This window comes from Sitodiplosis mosellana, unplaced genomic scaffold, assembly GCF_009176505.1.
Source record: "Sitodiplosis mosellana isolate CC-2019 unplaced genomic scaffold, AAFC_SMos_1.0 Smas_scaffold_6165, whole genome shotgun sequence".
Lineage (NCBI taxonomy): Eukaryota > Metazoa > Arthropoda > Insecta > Diptera > Cecidomyiidae > Sitodiplosis > Sitodiplosis mosellana.
The window spans coordinates 1,612,751-1,636,366 of record NW_022601406.1 but is presented as its reverse complement, the minus strand read 5'-3'; the positions used below and the strand labels follow the sequence as shown (position 1 = coordinate 1,636,366).

At 35.4% G+C, this 23,616-nt stretch overlaps 4 protein-coding genes across 7 annotated transcripts in view; 2 read left to right on the top strand and 2 right to left on the bottom strand.

Moving 5' to 3' along the window:
- The window catches only part of LOC129574702 (protein hedgehog), a 34,344-nt gene extending 23,065 nt beyond the window's left edge, over window positions 1-11,279 (top strand). Inside the window, exons 2-3 of the mRNA XM_055457072.1 lie at window positions 1,432-1,693; window positions 7,783-11,279. Of these exons, the coding sequence (XP_055313047.1) occupies window positions 1,432-1,693; window positions 7,783-8,450 (930 nt within the window). The 3' untranslated portion in view covers window positions 8,451-11,279. The remainder of the gene's footprint in view (window positions 1-1,431; window positions 1,694-7,782) is intronic.
- Window positions 11,280-13,001: 1,722 nt separating this feature from the next.
- On the bottom strand, window positions 13,002-15,974 carry LOC129574695 (uncharacterized). 4 transcript variants are annotated; one of them, XM_055457060.1, is made up of 4 exons: window positions 15,703-15,974; window positions 14,778-15,621; window positions 13,668-14,621; window positions 13,002-13,552 (listed from the first exon to the last, which is right to left on the bottom strand). In XM_055457060.1, exons 2-4 carry the CDS (start codon window positions 15,393-15,395, stop codon window positions 13,274-13,276), a joined length of 1,851 nt encoding a protein of 616 aa, XP_055313035.1. In that variant the 5' UTR covers window positions 15,396-15,621; window positions 15,703-15,974; the 3' UTR covers window positions 13,002-13,273. The 4 variants fall into 4 exon arrangements, with proteins under 4 accessions (XP_055313035.1, XP_055313036.1, XP_055313037.1 ...); XM_055457061.1 differs by having other exon boundaries at window positions 15,759-15,974; XM_055457062.1 differs by having other exon boundaries at window positions 15,767-15,974.
- A 59-nt stretch (window positions 15,975-16,033) lies between these two features.
- LOC129574718 (SAGA-associated factor 11 homolog) lies at window positions 16,034-17,262 on the top strand. The gene is made up of 3 exons (XM_055457096.1): window positions 16,034-16,501; window positions 16,610-16,746; window positions 16,844-17,262. The coding sequence occupies exons 1-3, from the start codon at window positions 16,278-16,280 to the stop codon at window positions 17,020-17,022; spliced, it is 540 nt and encodes a 179-aa protein (XP_055313071.1). The 5' UTR covers window positions 16,034-16,277; the 3' UTR covers window positions 17,023-17,262.
- Window positions 17,263-20,768: 3,506 nt separating this feature from the next.
- LOC129574707 (uncharacterized) lies at window positions 20,769-22,464 on the bottom strand. The gene is made up of 3 exons (XM_055457076.1): window positions 22,210-22,464; window positions 21,849-22,148; window positions 20,769-21,746 (listed from the first exon to the last, which is right to left on the bottom strand). The coding sequence occupies exons 1-3, from the start codon at window positions 22,306-22,308 to the stop codon at window positions 21,222-21,224; spliced, it is 924 nt and encodes a 307-aa protein (XP_055313051.1). The 5' UTR covers window positions 22,309-22,464; the 3' UTR covers window positions 20,769-21,221.
- Between the last annotated feature and the right edge of the window lie 1,152 nt (window positions 22,465-23,616).

Here is a 23,616-nt window from a genome sequence, read left to right as displayed (position 1 = left end):
ATAAAGAGATGCACGCTTGATTGGTCTTTGAGAGAAATTTCAAACAACGGCTCTGAGACGCACACTCACACACAAACTCGTACACTTACATATCATTCAAATCGTACAATAAAATGAAAATCAATCAGCGGCATAGTCATTTCTTCGTGTGTGTGCAAACATTTAAAATGACTTTGAAATGTGGCGACAATATGAGTAGCTAGCTGCATTTTCGCAGCACAAAGAACAACAACAGCAACAACGAAATTGCACCGGAGAGTTAATTTTCCGGGCCGTCTATTTGAAAAAGAAAAAAAGCGGAATGCTATGCAATTTTCCGAGAAATGTCAGTTAGCTGCAGCTCGAAATCGTATTAAGCGTTTGTCACGGCCATTCGGCGACAAAACAATCAAATATGCAACGCTCACTAAATATTTAACATTAATTTCCATGGTACATAAAAAAAGAATTCTATTTGTGTTTTGTTGCGAATAGAATATAGGAAAATGTGCATTTTTCCTCTTCTCTATGTTGCCCGTCGTTTCTCCGGTGTGTATGCATACACCGAAGATATTGTTGAAGTGTGTATCGAATGGGCAAATGTCAAAGAAATAATAAATATGAGCCCGAAATGTCCAAGGTTAATAGCTCATTGTGCCTCGGCAATTTTTCTTCTTCTTTATTTTTATACATTTAAAAAAAAAATATATATATATATATAGATTTCAAATGCGATACGCAACGGTGTAAGGAGTTAGTTTCTCCTAGTTGTGTTTTCCTTTTTCAAATTGAAATTGTTGCTGAAGTTGACATAGTTTTTGCGCCATCCTTCATTGTGTAGTCTTCTCTTCGTGTTTTGTTTTGTGTGTTGTTCGCCTCAATTGATGGACAACACTTCACACAAAAACGATATATTTCGAAAGGCAAACAATGACCATTTTTCCTCAGTTTTCTCTTTCTCTCGCTCTCTCGCTTTGCCTCAAACTTGGACAGCATCAGTAAACATAAAAATCAATCGTAATGAATATTTCTCTTTCTTGTTTCACCGGTAAGATAACACACACACACACACACAAGAGTTCATAAAGAAAAATCCTTCCTAAAACAGCATGGGTTTCGGCTGTGTATATTCTCTCTTCTGTGTTCGGTATGTTGTTTTGCCTTTTGTGCACAGAGAAAAAAAATCAAGAAGAAACAAAAAAAAAGATGCCGAAATGGAAGTGAATGAAACAAATAGCCACAATGCCAATGAAGAACGCATTGACACAAACAATACGCACACGAAAAAATATAAAATAAACTAACGATAGAAAATAACTTTTGAAAAATATTTCAATGGTAATCGATTTTATTCTTTTTTTATTGATTTTCTCCGTTTGTTGTTTTCTTTTCTTTTTTTTCTCTCTCTCTATCTCTCTCGGTGTTTCTTTTGTCGCTGCTTCAATTACACAGAGATGCAAGGAAAAATTAGACACGTTAGCAATATCCGTAATGAATCAGTGGCCCGGTGTACGACTGCGTGTCATTGAAGGATGGGACGAGGATGATGCACATGGCTTTGAGTCATTGCATTACGAAGGCCGAGCGGTTGATGTTACGACATCCGATCGCGATCGAAGCAAAAATGGAATGCTAGCACGTTTGGCCGTCGAAGCTGGATTCGACTGGGTGTATTACGAAAGCCGAGCGCATGTTCATTGCTCCGTTAAATCAGGTAAATTCACTTCAAAACATATTTCTGTAGGTTTTTTTTTTACTCTTTTCTTACATTCATAATATTGAATATTTTGTTCGTCGTACATCTCGAATGATAGAGCAAATGAATCGGATCGAAGCCACGTATAATGCCGAAAGACAGAAAAAAAATACAATCAGTACGTAAAGATAGAATTAAATGTGAGGAAAAAAGGGAGCGCACCATACACAAAAATGAAAATAAAAAGAGAAACAGAACTAGTTTTGATAGCCAATGAAGAAGTCCAATTCACACCAGTTTCATGTTTCCACTTCTTGCTATCAATTTTCACACACAAATGAGAGAGAAAATAAGCGATATGCAATGCACACGATGACGACGACGACGACCAAACAATGTATTTGCTTCTTGTTTGAATGTCGGTTAAATCGCGTGAGTGTGGCAACAAATGGACGACGGGATACCGATCTTCACCGGATTTTTGTTGTAAGGCATCTCTTGGTCGCCACAAAATCCAAGCATCCGCCATTTCCGACCCTCGCACCAAACATTTCACACAGCAACACTTAGCCGATCATGGTAAAATTACATTAACTTGAACAAAGTGGTACTTTTGTTGCGTTTTATTTCATTTTCTCAGCCATCCATCCATTTTCGATGGCATTTCAATATTTTTTCCATTTTATGAGAAAATGCACACATCTTTTGTGTGTGTGTGTGTGTGTGTGTATGCATGTATTCGGCTAACGAAACGGACACACATTATTTTCGTAATGAGATTGCAATTTTTCGTTGTTGTTGCTCTGTTTCGTGGTCTCTTCGTATTCAAAGTCAATTTATTCATTATCCTTTGCCTGTGGACAATTGCATGCAATCTTTTTTTTTGCGTTGAAAGCGTTTCGTCTTTGCTCGTCACCCTTTGCATAGATACGGACGTTTTTGTGCGAGAATGGTCGGCATTTCATGCATGAACAGAACATCCGAACCATAAGCTGAATGAATAAATCAGTTGTTGTTGCTTATTGATTGTTGGATTATCTATTCAGTTTAATTTTGTTGAATTGGATTTTCCACTTGACTGGTACTTTGCATTCAAAAGCCCATTCTTTTCTGCTGCTGCTAGTGTTTCTGTTGTTGGTGTTTTGACTGGTGTAAAACAGCGCGAGAAATCCGAATTAATAATATTGATACAAATCGGTGAGTGTGACAGTGTGCCCTGGGTATATGTGTGTGTATTTGTGGTGTTTGAAAAATGCATGCGGCGATTAATGTGACATTGAGATTAAAGCGTGTTGACCGACCCATGTCAATACGGCTAACAACACAACAACCTGCTGTTGGCCCGGGTATATATATCAGAGAGACCACAAAATACGTCGTTAAAAAGTGATCGGTGGGATCATTAGAGGGATAGCGAGGTAGGTGGGAAAGAGAGAGAGAGAGAAACGTGTTTTACTAAGTGGCTAGACAATTAAATGCATATCTATAATAAAACGATAATTTGTTATATTTGATCTCTGAAAAATCTATTTATGAGCCATGTTCGGTGGCTCAAATAGTACACATGCACACATACTAAACACACCGTCGTCCCGTGCCAGTCAGTCAGCCGGCCAGCCAGCTACATATACTAGCTGTATGATGTTGTGTTGTGTTCCTTGTTGGTGTTGATCGCTTTTAAATGCTCGCGCCACACACAATCACTCCAGCATTTCAGTTGGAATGATAGGAGCCAAGGCGCGCGCGCGCATGCAACAGTTTAAAATTAATTTTCATGACATAATGGTAGTCAATTTAACTCATCGACAGTGGTTGAATATAATGCGCACACATTTGTTGTTCGTTCGTTCGTTCATTCTTTCCTGTGTTCCCTCTCTCTCTCTCTCTCTGTGTGTGTGTGTGTTTTTTTTTTTCCTCTCTACCGGCAACAAAATTTATTGTGAGATAAATATCTTGAGATCTTCTACTTCTCCTTCTGCTATTTAACGAACCGATTTTGGTTTCCCGTTCGTTTCATTTGTTTCGCTGTGTTTGGTTACAAAATTCGTTTGGATTTTCATCGGAAGATGAACACGATGAACGTTTATCACGTAGAGGCACATAAATGTAAAACCTCATTTTCATTTCTTCAGAAAGTTCAGAGTTAAAACGCCAATGGCTTGCGGTCGAAAAAGATCGACGAATGAAACGAAACAGAGAAAGAGAATGTATGCACGTATAAAAATGAACACGAGTGATATGTGAGAGAGTAAGCGAAAAATAAAATAAAATGCGAAAGAATGGTTTGTTACCAAATGAGTAGAGAGTTCGAGAGTAGAGAAGTATACATATATATATAACAAAAGCGTAGAGAGCGTGAACACCAACGGTTGAAGGAAATGTTTTGACTTCTAAATAGGAGAGAAGAGAGGAAAACCAAATAGCATTCATGTTGAATGCTGAACAATGGTAGTGTTGCGGTGAAGATTCACGGTGCGCCCGTCTTTTGTTGTTGTTGATTTGTTGAAAAAGATTGTGTATGCGCCGGACATAGTTTTTCACCAACAACAATAAAACCAAAATATGTAGTATACTTTATAAATTTTGTTCAAACAAGGCACACAGTGGTTGGTTTTCATTTTTATTTTTATTTATCTCGTCATTTTCTGGTTTTTTTCTGTTCTTCCGTTCTTTCGTGTGTGCGTTTGCGAGAGAGCTTTGGAGTCGATTCAATTTTTCTTTCTTTCGGTGACTTTGTACGCGCGCACATCAATGTAGGTCGAAATGAAATCTCATCGAAGGAGAAAAAAAAATCTCACACGAAATCTGAGTGAATGAGACACACATAGTCTGATATCATAAATAAATTGGCCTGATAATGTTTTCTTTCTTTCTTTTCTCTCGTTCGTTCTTTCACCCGAAAATGTTGTCTTTTTCGCCCGAAAACTTGTCTCTTTCCTTCGAAAATGTCTGTCAGTCTGCAGAAAAAGGCAGGCCGTTTATGGACGGCTGTTGTTCGACCGCATATGCTCCCTATCCATAAATGTGTTAACAAAATATCAGTGATACACTCTCTGAAGTAGTGCATGTTATTATTATCATAGACATGCGCGCTGTGAGAAATACAACAAAACCAAATCGTACACCTCCTTTTGACCATCACTGCTGGTTCGATATTTAAGCGAAGATTTATGTCGTGTTGAGATCGATCGAGGGAGAAAGGGAGAGAGAGAGAGAGAGGCCATATCTATTCCGATAAAACCGACCGAAAAAAAATGCGCATACCTTTTGGCCTTCATCACTCATTTCGGAAGGTGAATATGAAAGTAAGACAAAACGGACAGGAAAAAGCCTATTACGTTGTGTGATAAATTCCGAATGCGTTTGCGGTGTGCAATGAATGTGATGTTGCTCTTTGTATTCTCTCGCACTCTCGCTCGATCTCTCTCTCTCTCTCTCTCTCTCTCTCTCTCTCTCTCTCTCTTTTAGATTTAGAATCGATTTTCTTCTGTCGCTTTTTCGTTGGTGGATTCGCGTTTGTGTCTGAGCGTTGGCCCATCGAAACGGCAAATACATGGTCATGGTCTCTTATTTATTATTTATTTTATTCGCCAAAGTCAAAAGCATTAAAATAATATGGCATATCTTCTAAAGTGTGGCAACACAGAACAGTATTCACTCCTCAGAGGTGAGATAAAAAGAACACCGATGGGGTATCTGTGCGTGCGCTGTGTTGCTGACTTTTGTTGTTGCTCTTTTTTCGGCTGCGCTTCGTGAAGCTGCTGAAGTTGCTCTCAGTGTTTTGTGCATTGTGTATGTACCTGTCCTTTTTTTCGGCATGTATAGTAAACGTTCAATCAGACAGAGATCACACAAAGCAAAGTTGAAGATAGAGAGAGGAAAATAGAACGAACATAAATGCACATGCATAATACGATGCCTATTCACAAATACAATACGAATGAGTGCGCCTGTCGCTTACACTTAATGAAAAAGACAGAAAAAAATGAGGAAGAAGAAGAAGAAGAAAATGCTTACCACCAAACCAGTTTTTCGCATAGCATAGTCCCGATCTCCTCTCGCTGTGTGTGCCCATATCGGTGATCTCTCGAATTTGTACACGCTTCCATACAAAAGAAGCATACATGGAAACAACAACAACAACAACAAAAAACACACCAAATCTTTACGCCGCTGGATGATTTTTGGGTGAACAAATTTACCGCAACAAATCTATAGGCGTGAAAATATTGAAATTTTTCGCATTCTGCCTAGATTCACTTTTTGTTCTCTCCCACACCTCTCTCTCTCTCTCTCTCTCTCTCTCTCTCTCTCTCCCTCTCCATCTTTTCCACACATATATCCTGTTTCAAATTAATTTTCGGCGAAATGTTTTGTTTGTGCGTCACCCACAGCAAATGAACAACAATATATATTTAAAAAAAAGAAGAAGAGACATGAAGCAAATCATTTGAATGAAACCGACGTTTTCTGGTCAGTGAGTCAAGAAAAAAAAATAACAACACAAAACCGACATTTTGGTCAGTCCTGTTGTGAGAGAGACACAGGCTCATTTCTATTGAAATGCGCTAAAGATTTTTCATTAAACACAAACCAACCAACAAAAGAAAAAAAACCGAGTATCGAGTCATAGCATCAGTTAAGCCGAACATTTGCCAAGAAAAAGGTTTACATATGATCTTTGGTTACGTGATGCTGTACCATCGAAAATATTTACATTGATTTCGTGTGTTTGGGTCTGTCAGCATCAGCAAAAGCAGTGGTGGCAACGACGACAGCACCAACAGCAGCAGCGGTGGTGGCGGTTACCTTCTTGCTTGTATGCAACAGAGAGTGTTGAGATTTGCGTATACGACACCGCTCCGTATTGAGCACATTTCAAAATGCAATGTATTTTATCGCCTGTTTCTCTCATCTCGTCTTTTTTTTATCCACATACAGATATATATTCCTTCATCTTTTATTTTCGGCTGTTGTTGTTGTTGTTGTTGTTGTTTTTTTTTTAATTTTGGGAATCACATTGGGTGTCGTATCATTAATAAGTTTAATTTGACATACACAACCAAAACATGTCAAAACATGCTGGTTTCCTCTTGTCTCTCTTTTTTCTTGTTCATTCTTCATTTGTTCTTCCTTTTCGTGTGTCTTTCTTCTTAGGCTGTGCGCTACAGTGCGGTGCTGTTCGCTTTGCTGCTCTGAACTATGCGCTTTGTGAACTGAGCTACGCGCTTTTGCGCTTTTGTTGTGTTGCATTGTGTTCGGGAAAGAGAACGAGACAGGGAGAGAGGGAGAGAGGGATATATCTGAAGAGAGTCCTGTGAATGGTTATATGGTGTGTATGTTTTCAATTGAATGTCGCTTTTGTATGCATTAGCGTAAATCTTGTTATAAATGCGCCTTGGCCACAGAGAGAAAATATTTGTGGTTATCTATATTGTTGGATGGTATAAATTACATATTTATGTAAATCGATATGTATGATTTCTCATATTACCGAGAGATAAAGAGAGAGAGAGAGAGAGAGAGAGAGCGACCGAAAAGGTAACACAGAGCGTAACAACGTAACAACACACAGAGAGAAATGAGAAGTTGGAAAAAAGTAACACGAACAATGACGACAACATACAATGAGGAGAAGAGAGAGAGAGAGAGAGAGAGAGAGAGAGAAATGCGATGAATTGGAATGTGCATGGTATATATATTGAAAAATTCGGTTCGAGTAGCATGCGTTTTTAAACTACAGTTTTGATTAATGACGGTGTTGTGCGCTGCTCATTCGTTCTGTACGCTTTATTTTCGCTCTCTTCTCTCTTTCTCTCTCTCCATTTCGATTACACAATGGCTCAATGTCATCACGTTTATTTTTTCTCTTCTTTCCTTTTCTCTACGTACATTTGTTGATTTTTTTTTCTCGTTTCGATTTTTTTAATAATACTTAACTTTCTTCCGAGATTCATTCACGCGAAAACTGTTTGTGTTTCCAGTTTATTAAAGTCATGTTTATATTACAGCAGTTTAAGTTAGTTCTTTTTTTTTATTATCAAAATGCTTTATCTCATTGTGCTCATTTCGTTCTTTTTTTCTCTTGTTTCGCTTGATTTCACCAGATTCATCACAAGCCGCACATCAAACGGGATGCTTTACTGGTGACAGTACCGCAAAATTGGTCACGGGTGAAACGCGCCTGCTCAGCGAACTTCGTATCGGTGACCAAGTACTGAGCATGGACGCCGATGGTCAGCTGAAATACAGTGAAGTGTACATGTTCTTGGATCGTGATGCGAAACAAAAACGTGAATTCATTCGAATCGAAACGGAAGATGGTTCGGCCATAACAGCAACACCAAGCCATTTAATTTACACATGGCAGAGCAGCGACAACAGTGTTACGACCGTTAGCAGTGTAGCCGATTTTCAATTTGCCGAACGCATACAAATCGATGATTTTGTGCTAACCAATGTAAATGGAACGTTGGAACCGCGACGCGTCAAAAAAATCACCGTCGAATTGCATCGAGGCGTTTATGCGCCGCTCACCTACGACGGCACGATAGTTGTCAATTCAATAGCAGCATCTTGTTATGCTCTAGTCGAAAAACATTCAATCGCTCACATCAGTTTCGTACCGATGCGAACGCTGCACCGAATAGAAGAATTGCTTGGCGTTGCCAATGGCATTAATGCCAATTTACCACGCGGCATTCATTGGTATGCACGAGCACTCACCACACTTAAGGATACAGTTTTACCATCAAAATGGTTTTATCACTCATGAAATCACTAAATAATCAATTATAAGTATTTTCTGTAAATAGATGGAATAAAAAGAACAAACAAACAAACAAGCAAGCAAACAAGCAAAGGAATAGACATTTAAAACATTTATATATATATTTGTATGTATATGTGCGTGTCAAGCGATAGACATAACAATACCTAGACAATAGGATTAATTAGGCATTTTCAATTTTCAATTTTTTCTTTGTAAATTTTTTTTTCATGTCGTCTGCGTGTAAGTCTTGTTAGATAATGATGTTAAGTAAATTTAGTTGTTTAAATCAATTTAGAATATGACTGCATACAGAAAAAAAACGAAAGAAAAAAAAAATTATTCAATTTTCAAGTGTTGTTGGGAAAACAATTAAAAAACAAACAATGAACGAGAATAATGAAAAATAAACAAAACTGCACCAGTTCAACTCGTTCGAAATTTGCATTTTTAGTTCGTTGAACTTTTTTTCTCCTTTCCACATAACATTCAGAGGTTCTTTAAGAAAATGAGGATTGAAGATTCCAAAATTGGTTTGATTTACCTGTGAAGAATGGTCAGGATTGGTCTAGATTTCCATCTTGAACTAGGCACTCACAATATGGTTCTAAAGCCAGTGAATCAATAAAACGATCCTCATCTCCCTATAAGCAGACTCATTGAATGGTATCAAAGCTAATGAAATATCACAAATACGAATCAAAGCTAGATAAATCATGTAACGATTCAGTGCTCGATGAATCATATTTTGATTTCAAGGTGGAAATCCAATTCATTTCAACTCCCTGATGAACGCAGTGGCGCATTTAGATTTAGACACACATTTTTAAGCGCATTGAAAAAGTTTTCAAACTGATTTAAAACGAAAAACTGCAATCTGAATTGAGCTAAGATGTTCTCGGAGCGAGAACTGGTTTGCAATTTGTTCAAATGGAAAATTTGAATGAATTTGCTGAAATATGTATTTTCCAAACGAAAAAGAAACTTGTTCATATTTGAAATGTCTTGCAAAGAATTACCCTTAAATGAATATCTAATGTATTTAAAAGTCCAGTGGCAAATACTTATTTAAAAGAAAGAATACTAATGTTCATGTTCAGTGCAAATGAACATTGAACCATTTCTCTTTCTCTCTCTCTCTCTCTCATTATTTATAATTTTTGGCAAATTGTTGGACACACATCAATTGCATCGGTATTCAATTACCGATTTCCTGAAGAAAATCAAAAAACACAAAGATTAGCTTGTGAAAAAAATGAACAACAACAAACAATGTCGACCGATCAATATGAAAACGAAAACAAATTTTTAGTTTGATAGCATAATAAATTAAGGAATCGACAAGATTTAGCATTAGATAGGCAAACAAATTTGTTATTAAAAAAAAAATTATTCCTATTAATCTATTTCGAAACTAAATAATTTAAACTATTCTATTTTAGAGCTCTTCAAATTTTGTGTCAAATATGGGATTTGTTTAAAAAAAAAAGAAGAGAAGAATGAAACCGCAGTGTGTATATGGGCTCTGAAATCGTTTCTATTTTCATCAATTTCACATACACTGAATACAAATAATATAAGTACGTGAATGAACCATTTCCCAACATGAGAATGAATATCGAACAAATTCCATAGAGAAGAAAGACGGAAAATTCGCACAATTTTTTTTAAAATCAAAAGCCATAGTTATTTAAAACACAAATAAACACACAAAATTAGCCTATACCAGTGATGAAATAAAAAGACAACCTATAAATCTTATAAAATGTAATCAATAAAGAAAATCCGCATCGGTAATTCTTTGCCAGTATTTGAAATGTCAAATGTTGCAAAGAATGATCTGTATCGGACACACATACACCACACACACACACACAACTAAATCATTCGAATTGAAACCGATCGTTTTGTTCAATCAAACATTTTATTATCAACAGGTCAACATACGCATTTATAACGCCAGAGTGTCTTCTTTCTTCAAACACTTTGAGAAGCTGACGATTTCGTCTCATTTCGTAACGGCTTCGTTGCTGTTTATTGTAACTTTGCATTCGGATCATTTTCATTCCGTATAAACTTGCCAACAGGTGGAATATGGAAAGAAAAGTGCTTGTTAACCAGAGAATGCCAAGAAGATGAAAAAAAACGCGTGCAAAATGACGGATTCATTCATTTGCTTTCGTTATGAAATTCAATGGTTTCATTTTATCTGTGCTCCGTAAACAAGATGAAATCCGATTTACAACATTTGTATGTCACAAATGAAGACTGGATGTTGATAATTGATCGATTTACCCACGTACCAAACCGGTGTGCCAGGAATAAGAATATATGATACAATTTTACACTTATTAGAACATTATATGCACATTTTGTACGCATTTATACTTTTACGATGATTATAAATATGATAACCTATTCGCTCCCCCCCCCCTCCTGAAATCTAATTCTAAACAATAATAATATGTACATATTCTGTTAGAAAGTAAACACTTTTTTCTTTCTCCAAAATCAATTGATGGAATATTAAAGCCTGTTCAAATGTTTCATTTTGTAAACGAAAAAAAAAAGAAGGAAAAACGATAAACTATCCTGTGAATATATGCTTAAATTGACTGGGAGTTGATTGAATATATCGATGAAATTTACATCAATTGTTGGTTTTTATTTTAAATGGCCTTATCAAAATTTGTATAGAAAGAAAGAAACATTTAGAACATAAACAGGTATTTAAATCGTAGACGATTTTGCTGACAACAACCCTATTTATTCAATAGATAATGAGTTTTTAAAATGATAATATGGAATAATAAAGACAAACGTTTTATATCTAAATTCACATCATAACACTTTTTTTATTCGAAATCTGTTTTTACACAACCAATTACAGCCAATTATCACTTACCGCCCACGCAATCACATGCATCAGCTATAGAATATCATCCGTGTTCATTAATACATTGATAACGTTTTTGATTCAAACAACTGTCGAAAAATGCTAGAACCAATTCGTCCAGCAAATGCAGTAGAACTCATTCAAAAGTTGTTAACTGCTTGAAAGTTTTGGTGGTTGCATTTGTAAACTTGCGACAAATTCCAATTAGATTTTTGAATGATTCTTTGGAATGGTCTCACCTCCGGTTTTACATAAATTTGGGCGAAAATGAGAAATATGTTTTAGTTGTATGTGTAAAATGAATCGACACCATTGTGAACGTGCTCTTCTATGATATTTGCAGCCTGAATGAGCACACGGTGTGATAAATACGCAGATCAGTTAAATATAAAAACACAAAAGCGATTAAAAACACTTTGTCTCATTTAATTTCAGTTTAAATCGTATAATAACAACGGAAGGTTATGGTTTAAACTGATCCAAAAAACTGGTCCGAACTGGTCCAAAATGATTGAAAACGTAATCATCAATTACATAATGCCATTCATTTTGTCTCTTCTAAATTGGCCGTTAGCATGGTCTTGTAACGTTCGGCATGAATTTCAAAGCGACGAAGTAACAACATTTCAATGCAATAAATTGCTTCTTTTAAACGGCTTTACATGTGAAGAAACTAAAGACATTCCAATGGATGTAAGAATAATGAATATAAGAGTGGGGGATAGACAATATGAAAGATGTCCAGAGAGTCGGCAAGCTAATATCCGCATCACGGGAACTAAATCAAACGATGACATCGATGAACTTCACAATCAACGAATGCTACTTACGTTCACGCACAAACGATATGGCACACAATATGACTCACATGAAGCGTATATCAAACTGAACAAAGCGATTTTAATTCGGCCCGAATACACGTATTCAATTGAAATTCAATTTCCATCCGTACCACGTATTCACAATTACTGTCGCTTAAACTCGGTTTCCCTAGTTGATCATAATGTTGTGGTTGAATTTGGAGGCACAAGAGGAGCCATCACTTCACTCAACGTAAGCCGCATCGATGAAGAAGAATTTCTTCATAAAGTAATTCAAAGTCCACGGATGTTGGTATTAGTATTAGTATTAGCATTAGCAATTGCCATTTGCATTCACATACTAAAAAACGCTGAAGACACAGATAGGACTCGTCATGGTTACATATATTAATTGGATTTAAGTTTGTTGCATTTTTCTTCCGTTATTTCGTTCTGAAAACGAAAAAAAACAACTCTTTCTTTCTTTCAATTTCTATTTCAATGTTCCAGTTATTTTTTAAAATTCGACAATCATATGAATGTCCGAGAATGAAAACGCAACTTCTATTCACAACACATATAAGTGAAACGAAAATAAAAAATTTATTGAAATGAAACAACACAATCGAATTTTTTCAAAGTGTAACAACAAAAAAGATTTTTTTAAAGTGTAACATCGGTATGTAGTAAGTGTAACAACATACCGATGTTACACTTTAAAAAAATCTTTTTTGTTGTTACACTTTGAAAAAATTCGATTGTGTTGTTTCATTTCAATAAATTTTTTATTTTCGTTTCACTTATATGTGTTGTGAATAGAAGTTGCGTTTTCATTCTCGGACATTCATATGTTCAAATTAATTTCTTTTTATTTTTAAATAATTTTCTTTATAACGCCATTCCAATAAAAACCGAACATCTTGCTATACATTTTTAAAATTTGATTTTTAATTTCCCCAGTATTTTTTGCAATGACGAATGAGGAACATGTAAAAATCGAAAATAAAATTTTGGTACACGTTGGAAAATACAATCTATTACAATCTATTACATTTACTTTGTACAATGTAAATTGTGGCATTTTTCTAGAAAAAAAAATTGATTTATCTAAACTGGTGATCACCAATTGGTCATCATTTCTCGGCCAATGTATTGTACGGTGGTAAACCTCTATAAACAATAGCTGATCGCATGCCAAATGTAATTTCGGTTTCGTTACGAAGATCGCATAGTATTGCCAACAAATTTGGATTTCGCTTTCCTTCCGATTTCAACAGGATTCGGCTAACGTGTTCCTTGGAGCGTGCATCTTTGCACACTTTAATTTTGGGATGTGTCATTTGTTTTGGTACGATCCATTGTGTGAGTATCCATATAGTGATGAGATCAACCCAAACGTCGGTGACAATGGTCTGTATGGAAGAAAGGTTAAAATGAAAAGATGTGAAAAATGAACGAAATATGAAAACAACCAGGGTTAGATAACCAGGATATAGGTTATACAACGTTTAAACAAGGTCAACTTACGATTGCACCCAAAGTTCCTGGGCAGCCATTTTTAAAATATGTATAAGATGAGCAAGCCGCTTCCGATATCGTTCCAGATGGTTTTGTCGCAATTGAATCGCAGCCAAACAAGAGCATCAAACAATTATGTCGCATACTTTCCAGCTCGAAATTGCTGAAAAAGTTCAATGAACTTCCATGACCTGAATACACAAATAACTCATTTTTCGACAGACATTCGGATATTTTCTCTGCTGATGGTACGATACGTTCGATACGTTCCCAATTTGGTAAGCAATTATCGTAGAATTGGGTCATTCGTTTGCACATATCATTCAATTTGTCATCATTGTTCGGATTGATCATGCTGAAACCGTTTTTGATGCTCATTTTCAGGTAACCATCATCGATTTGATCTTTGTATCGTTCGTACAAATCGAATAGCAGATAAATGGAATGTACACGGGTAAATTCTTGCGATGTCAACACCATTTCCCACGGCATTTGGTCTAAAATTTCATCAATGACCAAGATGCATGGATAATATGTGAAATCCTTGAATGGAGTTTTCGCCTTCAGCTCCAACAAAAACTTTTCAATGCGACAACTGTCCTTATAACTTGGTGCAATATCACGAGCGGCTTGCTCAATTTTTCCATTGTCCAACAGATCGATTCGTCGGGCCATTAAACTAAGCAAAATAACTTGATCGGGAGTCATCCAGCCGAGTTCACCGGCAAATTTGTCTACATCCTCGAATATCTTCTGTTCAAAATCTTCACCAGCTTTGCCTTTGATTTTGCCAGACAGCAATGTTATCCATGGTCCAAGCCATGTTGCCATATCTGCTACTAGTTTCAATTGCGTTTGCTTCAGCCGCTTCATAAATTCACTGTATTTGGTTGGTAGCGTATTCATATAAGATAGGTAATTTTCGTACAGCACCTGATGCACCTCGTGGGCCGTTGACAGTATCTGTATGGAGGAGGAGGAGAAAGAGCAATTTTGTTAATTTTTCCCACGTTCAAAATTTCAATCTCAAAATTTTATCAATTCAATCTCATTCAATTCATAATTGAACCTAAATCGATCGTGAATTGAACATTTTCCTTGAATTTCTTGTCAACTTACGCTCTTTTCGCCGAGTTCAATGAAATCAAGAACGATGCTAATTGGACGATTGTCTCGTTTTTTTGACAAACTATCGCAGAACAGTGTGATTTTAATAGGTGCATCACTGGTGTACACATCTTTTGTTGTGGCAAATCCATTGTATCCGCTGTACACTTGATTAAATTGAACGACATTCCATTGTTTTGGCAACTGAGCACACTTCGAACGCAGTGCATCGAAGTGATTTTTATCTTTATCATGGGGTATCTTTTTTGGTTCACCAATCACAACATGACTCAAATACTCCGATAGGTAATCAATAAGTATATTTTTCGTCTCTCGTTGCAAATCGCTGGATCTCTGTAAGGGATGTTCAATTTTACTCGCATTTGGCCGATTGTCGCTGAAGAGAGGCTGTTGATCATTGTTCAACATTGTGCTAATAAATCCACAGCTCAGTGCCATGCTGTCATACAGAATTGCTTTATCGTAAACACCCGATCGATCTGCTTCCCATGCCATTCGTTGATAATCACTTCGAACAATTGACCATGGTTTCCAGCGCCATTCATGTTCATCGGCATTTTCGACGTTGCTATTTAATTCAGACGATTTATTTGTTTTAACGGCATCCATTGCCAAATTTTTCCAATGTTTCTTTTTCACAGTTCAATCACAATTGTTTTTCAATGCAACGATAATTGGAATTCGGTTTGACACCAGTTTGAATGATCCAGACGGCGCACCAAGCACATTAGTGACGTTTTAGTAAACAATGTTTCTGACACTTTCAACCGGAATTTTTTTTTAGTAGAAGAATTTATTGTTGTCCTTGTATTTCAGCCAAGTATCGATTGATAAACTGCAAAATATGAAATTTTTGATGATTAAATATCTGAAAATTCTGCATTTTTTCATTGTAGACAAAAATTGTAGTTTCTACCGAAAAAAAGTCGTTAAATTGATTTAACAAAAATTTATTTATACAAAGAATTGTACAAATTCACTCTATTTTCCTGAAAATTATTCGTTTCCTTTGGTATTTTTTCGTTTGAATCAATTGTACTTTGTGTAAGTTTTAACTTTAAATGTTTATAATGGATTGATGTGAATAAATTGCAAAAAGAAGTGTTCTATTGACGTAAACACAAGCATTCAAACTCATCCGTAACGTAAACGCACAACTGAATGCTCTGCTCTGCACTGCTATGCTTCGTGTTAACGAGACATAGTTGTGTCAAATCGGTCGAGCATAACCTCAACCAATCCACTGCATTGTTATGTACTAAAAACTGTGTGTGTGCGTATATAAACATCTTTGGTGTATTTCATTTCCCATTTTGAGACAGAATGTTTTTTGAGTAGAAATGCAACCAATTTAGTGTTTTGTTTTATGGATTTTTGTTTGAACATTGATTAAATAGAGACGATTGAACAAATTTTACCGTAAAATTTTCACATAGACAAGAGTGAAAAAAAAGAAGAAGAAGAACAACAAAAGACCCAACCAAAAATACCATGAATGAGAGTTCAAGTTCACCAATTGAATATGGAAGTGAAACAGAGCTGCTGGCCGATTTTAAGCGATACATGAATGAACCGTCCAATTTGGAACGTGCAACAAATTATCTATACAATTCATTGGTGGATGAAACAATAATGGGTGTTGTCTTTGAATTACATTATTTACATAAAACTGGTCTCGATGTTGCACTCGAAGGTGAACCAGAAGATCCATCCGTGTATGTGCTTTATACTTACAAATATTTTCTTTTTCTATGGATTTATTTTCGATGAAACGTTCCACAGAATAATCTAAAATCGGTTTTCTTTTATTTCTTCAAATTCAGATTTAGCATTGTGGATATGCCTGATATGGATGTGTTTGGTTCAACAAATACAAAGAAGGCTGTGGATTGTACGTGCCCAAATTGTGATCGGCCTGTTGCATCGTCTCGATTTGCACCGCATCTGGAAAAGTGCATGGGTATGAAAGTGAATTCAATACGATTTTGTGGGCGCTAATATTTTGGCATGCTTCATATAAGAAGGTTCTTACGGAACTCCAAATTTTTTTCTTTCAGGCATTGGTCGAAATTCATCAAGAATTGCAAGTCGACGAATCGCCAATTCACGCGATGGCAACAATTATTTTGGCAATAATGTTAGCGATGATGAAGACGACGCCGATTGGTCTAGTGATAAAAAGAAGAAGAAAATTCAATCGATGCGAACGAATGGATCCAAAAAGAATGGAAAATAAATGGGAAAACAATGACACAACAAATCAAAACTGAATTACAATTTTTCATTCGTTCGACTGACATCAACACCACATTTTCAAGCTGTGTACATTTAATGGGGCAGGAAGGGGGCTGACAAAGGCAAAATTATCTATATATTATCACACATAAAATTGATCAACTGCGGAAATATTTGTTTTAGTTATTCGATAAGTAGAAGTTGTAGGATATTTTAATGAAATATATGTATACATAAACGATACTAAATTTGAATTGAAATTCCGTTGAATATCATTTCTTACTATTTTTCCCTCAAGTACACATATACTTTGTTCAATAACAATGCCACTCCGAATCTTCGGTTCGAAAATCATTTTTAAAAGACGGACACTTTAGAATAGTCAACTTGAAAATGTACAATGTTACAATGTACGTGCCCAAATTGTGATCGGCCTGTTGCATCGTCTCGATTTGCACCGCATCTTTGTACATTGAACATGAGAATTCTGAAACCACTGCGTTGTTGCATTTCACGAATAAATTCATTCTGACTTGGAATTTTAGATAAACTTTACAATTGAAATAAATTGTAAATCTATATAACATATCTATGACGATATGCGCCCCATGGAATGATTAACCGTTACGATCCAATGTGGTCCTTCCCGAGTAGCAAAAATCTCAGGCTTGCAACCAAAATTTGTTATAAATCGGTTTCAATTCAGTTATTCGCAACAAAATATGTTATAGAACAGTTGCAATGTGGTTTTTAGGTAACAAGGCATCCGCTTTGTTATATATAAGTTATAGAAAAGTTATTTTTAAGTTGCAGAAAAGGAGAAATATTTTAACAAATTTACCAACTGGTTGCCAGATAACTCATAATCTCAAAACTTTATTGTAACGTTGCTGCAACTACGATTTGGTTACATACGTAACCATGATACGTCAGTGCATTTCACCTTGTCAAACATTCATACATTTGGTCCAAGAATGCAATTCCTGTTGAAGAATTTGCCAAGCTAATGAGTTTCGAAAACGTTGAGAACGTTAAACGTTTCGCGTTGGTGGATTTCATCCAATCGAAAACCAATCATTACGATAAAAACAGAGAAATCACAAAAAAAAACAACTTGTGTTGAAACTACTTCATTACTATCTTTCTTGTTACAATAACGTAATTCAAGTTATAATTAAGTTACATTCATGTTATATAGAGGTTACAGTAAGGTTACTTCAACTAAACATATTGAATGTAGATATGTTGTATAAAGAAATAGAATTTGGCTGTCATTAGAATTCTTTCCGTAAGGAATACATCGCCTAATCAAAATTCTGTGGCAATAATTTTGAAAACGCAAAATAGAATTTTATTTGTTACTCTTACGTTTATACAACATTTCAAAAACTGAAATGCAACTTGAATAACACAAGTTGTAAATATGTTGCCGAAATGTTTTTGCAACGTGTTTTTATATGATGAAAGTCTAGATGGAAGCTAAGAAGTTCCTGCAACATTACTACAATGTAGCAGTATTGTTACAACAATTCCAAGGTTCTATTTGAGTTACATTTGAGTTTTAGTAACAATGGCAGTAAAAATCGCCATATTTACTGCTGTTTGAAATTTTTTGCACATTGATGCGTTTGTTCTTTCGAAAATAAAATCGAATTTATCATATATTTATGCATTTTCAACATTGCGTTTTAGCTAATTATTATAATTTTGACATTATAAATCGTATTTGAAATGGTTTGAGATAGTTAAACGAGAAAATTACAAAAATTGAAAAAAAAAATATTTTGCACATTTTTTCTCAAAATTGCATCTTTTGAAGGGCGCGTGAATTTTAAGAGCCTATCGTGGCCACTATTGACGACAAAATGACATTCGTTGTAAAATTTCGATTTTGAAAATGTTCAAAATCGGCAAAATATTTTCATTCTCACACATATATATATATAAATTGCCCAGCGATTAAATATTTTTCTAGTTGAATTTGTCAAAGATAGAGATAAATGATGATGCCGTTGAAAGGAATGAATTGAAGAATGAACATTCAAATTGAAACTCGATAGTAACTTTATTGAAACTTTCTTTGGTTATATGACAGTATGCGATTTATGAGCATGGCTATTGCAACGATATAATAACATAACTAAAATCGAATTATAACCGAATTATAACCAATTTGTTACAAATAAGCCCCGCCTCGCGGCTAAACAGCTTACAATACGGTTATTGTAACGTTACAAAGATCGGCTTGCAACATCTTTGGAGTTGTTTTTAAGTTATAGTAACCCATTTGCAACCGGGAAAAAGGGGAAATTTGCTACTCGGGCTTTCATCACTGGATTTATCCTGGTATGTCAATGCCAGTCATAGCCTTGTGTACTAATTCGCATAATTTCATGGAACATTTTGAACAGTTGATTGCTTCTCGAAAAAAAATATGAACATTTCGTTGCTTACATGAATGCATCCAAGCAAACAATGGCAGCGAAAACTTGGGAGAAGTAACGGACGATCAAATGGATTTTAAATTATTATTTTTTCCCTGATGGACATTATTCAATGGTTCGCCGTTATTTCAATTAAAAACCACTCAAGATGTTATTAACCCAATCTAAGCGATGGTTCCATATGGAACCGTTTTTAAATATGTTCTGCAAGAACACGTAAATTGGTCAATTTTTATTTCGTTCCTCGTCTAATGACGTTTTTATGACAGAGAAAAGTTTAATCTATCATAAAATATATAATTTATACCATTTGGTTCGGCACAATATGAAATAGGGCATTTTGCATTTCGGCAAAGAAAATTTAGGGGGTCAACACATGGGAATGAATCGGAGAATTTTCAAACAACTCGATTATTATTTTATTTCGGAATGAAGTTTTAAAGCCAAGCATGTACAGTTACATATTTTTTGATCTCAAAATTAACATTGACAACAAAAAACATGAAAAAAAACAATCTTTCCATGGTTTTTCTTGTATTTGTATTGAAAAAATACGTCGTGACGAAATCAAGGTTTTCCACGGAAAGTCTTATGAATTTTCAATCGGTCGCACTATAATCCAAAAGTATGCATGCTCACCTTTATCAAAGACTTAAAATTGAATCGATTTATTTTTTATTTTGTTTGCATTTAAGCCAAATTTTTAGAACTTTGCAGGAAAAAATTGAAAAAAGAGATCACGGCTTTGAATGGGTTAATGTTGTAAACAAATTGCTTACACATACTTTTATGAACTGTATTCTTTCCGCGCTCTTTTATGAAAAATTTGCATTTCTTCCATTGAATTAATGCAATTATTATAATTCGATTATGGTTCATCATTATCTGCAATATAACATATTTTTATCAATTCTACGAAGATATTTCAATCAAAAACCATTTATGTAGATTTAACGTATACGTTCGTTATAAAATAGATATTGTGATAATAGATACAAATGGACACAAGTTTTGTAGCCATTAACGAGTGCATCAGTTTTGAACACAATTTGTCTGCGACCAATTAAACGGATGCTTTTTCCAAACAGTATAATAACACTGCAGGAACATGTGTAATATATAGATTTTCCCTTCAGTTTTACCAGCTTATTACTCAGCACCTCTTACCTTACCAGATCGGCATACCGGGATAAATTTCCGAGTGAATATTTCTAGACGATATTTTCGATCACGTTTTCATCCTAAACAATTTATTTTGCAAATATTTCAATACCTGACTTGAAATGAAGCCAATGATTCAAAATTTTTATTGTCTAATGTTTCAATAAGGAAAATGAGATTTATTTGTATATTTTTCGTTTGTATAATCGTATTTTAAAGTTAAATAAACTTAAACTATAAATAAATTTTTTGGGAAAATAATGACTTTGTTGAACGTTAATTTTTTGTTTTACTGAAGTTCACATCTTGAATATGAAGTGTTTTTCATCGAATTTGTCTCTATAAATAGGCATGCTTTTAAGTTTTTTTTTCAATATTCTTCATCAAAAGCTATAATAAATCCATTGAGACGTTTTCATCAACATAGTCGACTATGTTTAGAATGCTTTTTGAGCTTATTTTTTTGTTCAAACTTTCATCAAATTTGAGCTGTAGCCGTTGAATAAACCAAAATTATGGATATGTCCATTATCGATGCACAACAATAGAAATGTGTTTTGCTGGGAATTCTACCGTTGAAATCGTTGTAGTTTTTCTAAGCAGCTGGGTTGCTTGGTGGTTTGAAAACTGGACAGATTTGGTCGAAATGGTTGTTCAAGCCGCCTTGTGTGATTTCCTCATCGCAAAGAAAACACTTTGGTCCGTCAAGTTCAAAAATGAAATAGATGTTTGAGCCGATATAGCGATGACGTAATGCCACAGCCGAAGAACACCCGCTTGTGTAGCAAAAACCGCCACAGCTTTGGCCGCATTTGACCGCATCTTTGTTCCCAATCACTTTGTTGGTCAGCACTTGAATGTCTGAGGCCATTTTGTAGCTATCGTATGTTGGTATTTTTTGTGATATCTTGCTATCCTTGGCAATCGAAGCCAACATTTCTGTGACATCGGAATCGTTGTCGGCATCACGTTTGTGGTTGTTGTTGAGAATGAGATTGGTTTTGAATCGTCTATTGAAGTATTCAATCGCTGCAGCAAGCAAGTAGACGTCCAAGTCCGGATTTTCTTTTTTTTCGCCATAGTAGTCATTTATATCGATGTATAATTGAATCATTTCGTACTAAATTGTGAAAAAAAAAACGAATGCGAATTCAGGGAAAAATGGGTATTAGTTTCAAATCTAAACAAATTGAGTGTTGAATTCAAAATCGTGTCAACTTACCAAAATTGCTTCGACAAGCTGTTTGCGTGTGCGATGTTTGAACCAGAGTTTGCTGCACCGAATGAATATCTGCTTCGATGAGTATGACGTTTTTTCATAGGTGACGGCAGCACGGGATTTCAATTTGTCGCACCATTCCATTTTGATTCCATCCAAGTTGCAATTGAATATTTTCTGGTCGATCGCATCAAAAATCGATTGTAACATTCCATCCGAACTAACGAACGATGGAAGCGGCACTGGATTTGCCACACGATCACCACCATGTTCTGCACCCGATGCCATTTGACCACGATTTTTCTACAGGAATAAAATATTTCTTCTAAAAATGCAATACATTCAGATTGAATGTCAATTTCACCTTGTTGTTTCTTCCTTTTGTACGCACAGTCAGTGATAATTCCGCTCCGGCTTCTAAAAGTTGACGCACAGATATAATACCATTTATTTCCGAATCCATATTGTCAACACTTTGTGCAATGTGAATTGCGTTTTGATTTACTAATGTCAAACTGGAGCTAATCAATGTGCACCAACGAAAGAGCCAACTTAGAATAAACTCAGTTTTCAAATGAATAGCTATTCAATGCGCTATGATATTACGCCGTGCCGAATTGCTGTATTTTATACGCGAATTTTAGTTGAAAGAATCACCGTCGGATGGCCAAAGTATGAATATCGTAAAATGACATGATTGGTGACAGATTTATTCAATTATCACTTGCAAGCAACAACAATGACAAAGCGCCAAAAACTGTTCATTTTGATTTTTTTAATTTGATTGGAAAATGAATTTTCCTAAGAAAGTAAATGAACCGTATTGAAAAATACCACTGAAATCGAACAGCAAAGGAAATTTGATTGAAATTCGAATGAAAATGACCCACCCTGTTGAGAAATTCTTAATAAGAATAGATCACCACGATACATTTCGGTCGTGACCAATAGGCGGTAGTTAAGTTGTTAAGTCATGACGCACCATATACGTGCATATCTAGTATAAAAGGACTTTGTATAAACAGAGTGAGAACTGTTACAGTTCAACTGTATCAATAAATCAGTTGTCTTTGGACACTTCAACACATCCAGTCGACGAATCAAATTCAAATTAAAATAACAATTACAATCTGGGGCCCGTTGCACAGTACTAGTACTGTTACAATTTTTGTAAATTGTAATTGTAATTGTAAATACAATTCGTTGTAAAATTGGTTTTTCAATAATGAATGTGACGGTCAAAAAGAAAAAGCGATTGATATCAAAGCGATTGATATATCTATTGACTAGATCGAGAGGAGAGTATGTGAAAAAATTCTAATATATTTTGAAAGAGGAGAGTATGATTTCTGTTGATTCTATCTGCGTTAAAAGGAAGTATGTTGGCATCCCGTCTAGCCTCCGCGGTTTTTCACGGTTTCCGCGAAACTGATAAAAGATAACAACATGGTGTCTTCGGCAAAGTTGTAGTACTTGAGGTTTTCTTTAACATTGCTGAAGATATCTATCTCTTATCTCTTATCAGTTGCGCGCAACTCGCGCACATAAAAAAGCAAATTGTATATAGAACTTTTTTTTCTTATCATTTTTCGCGCTTTTCGCGGAGCTAATAAGAGATAAGAGATAACTGACTTCAGCAATGTTATAGAAGACCTCGAGTGCTACAACTTTTCCGAAAACACCAAGTTGTTATCTCTTATCAGTTCCGCGGAAACCGTGGAAAACCGCGAGGACCCGCCAAAAATGAACATACTCGCCTTTAACCATTTTT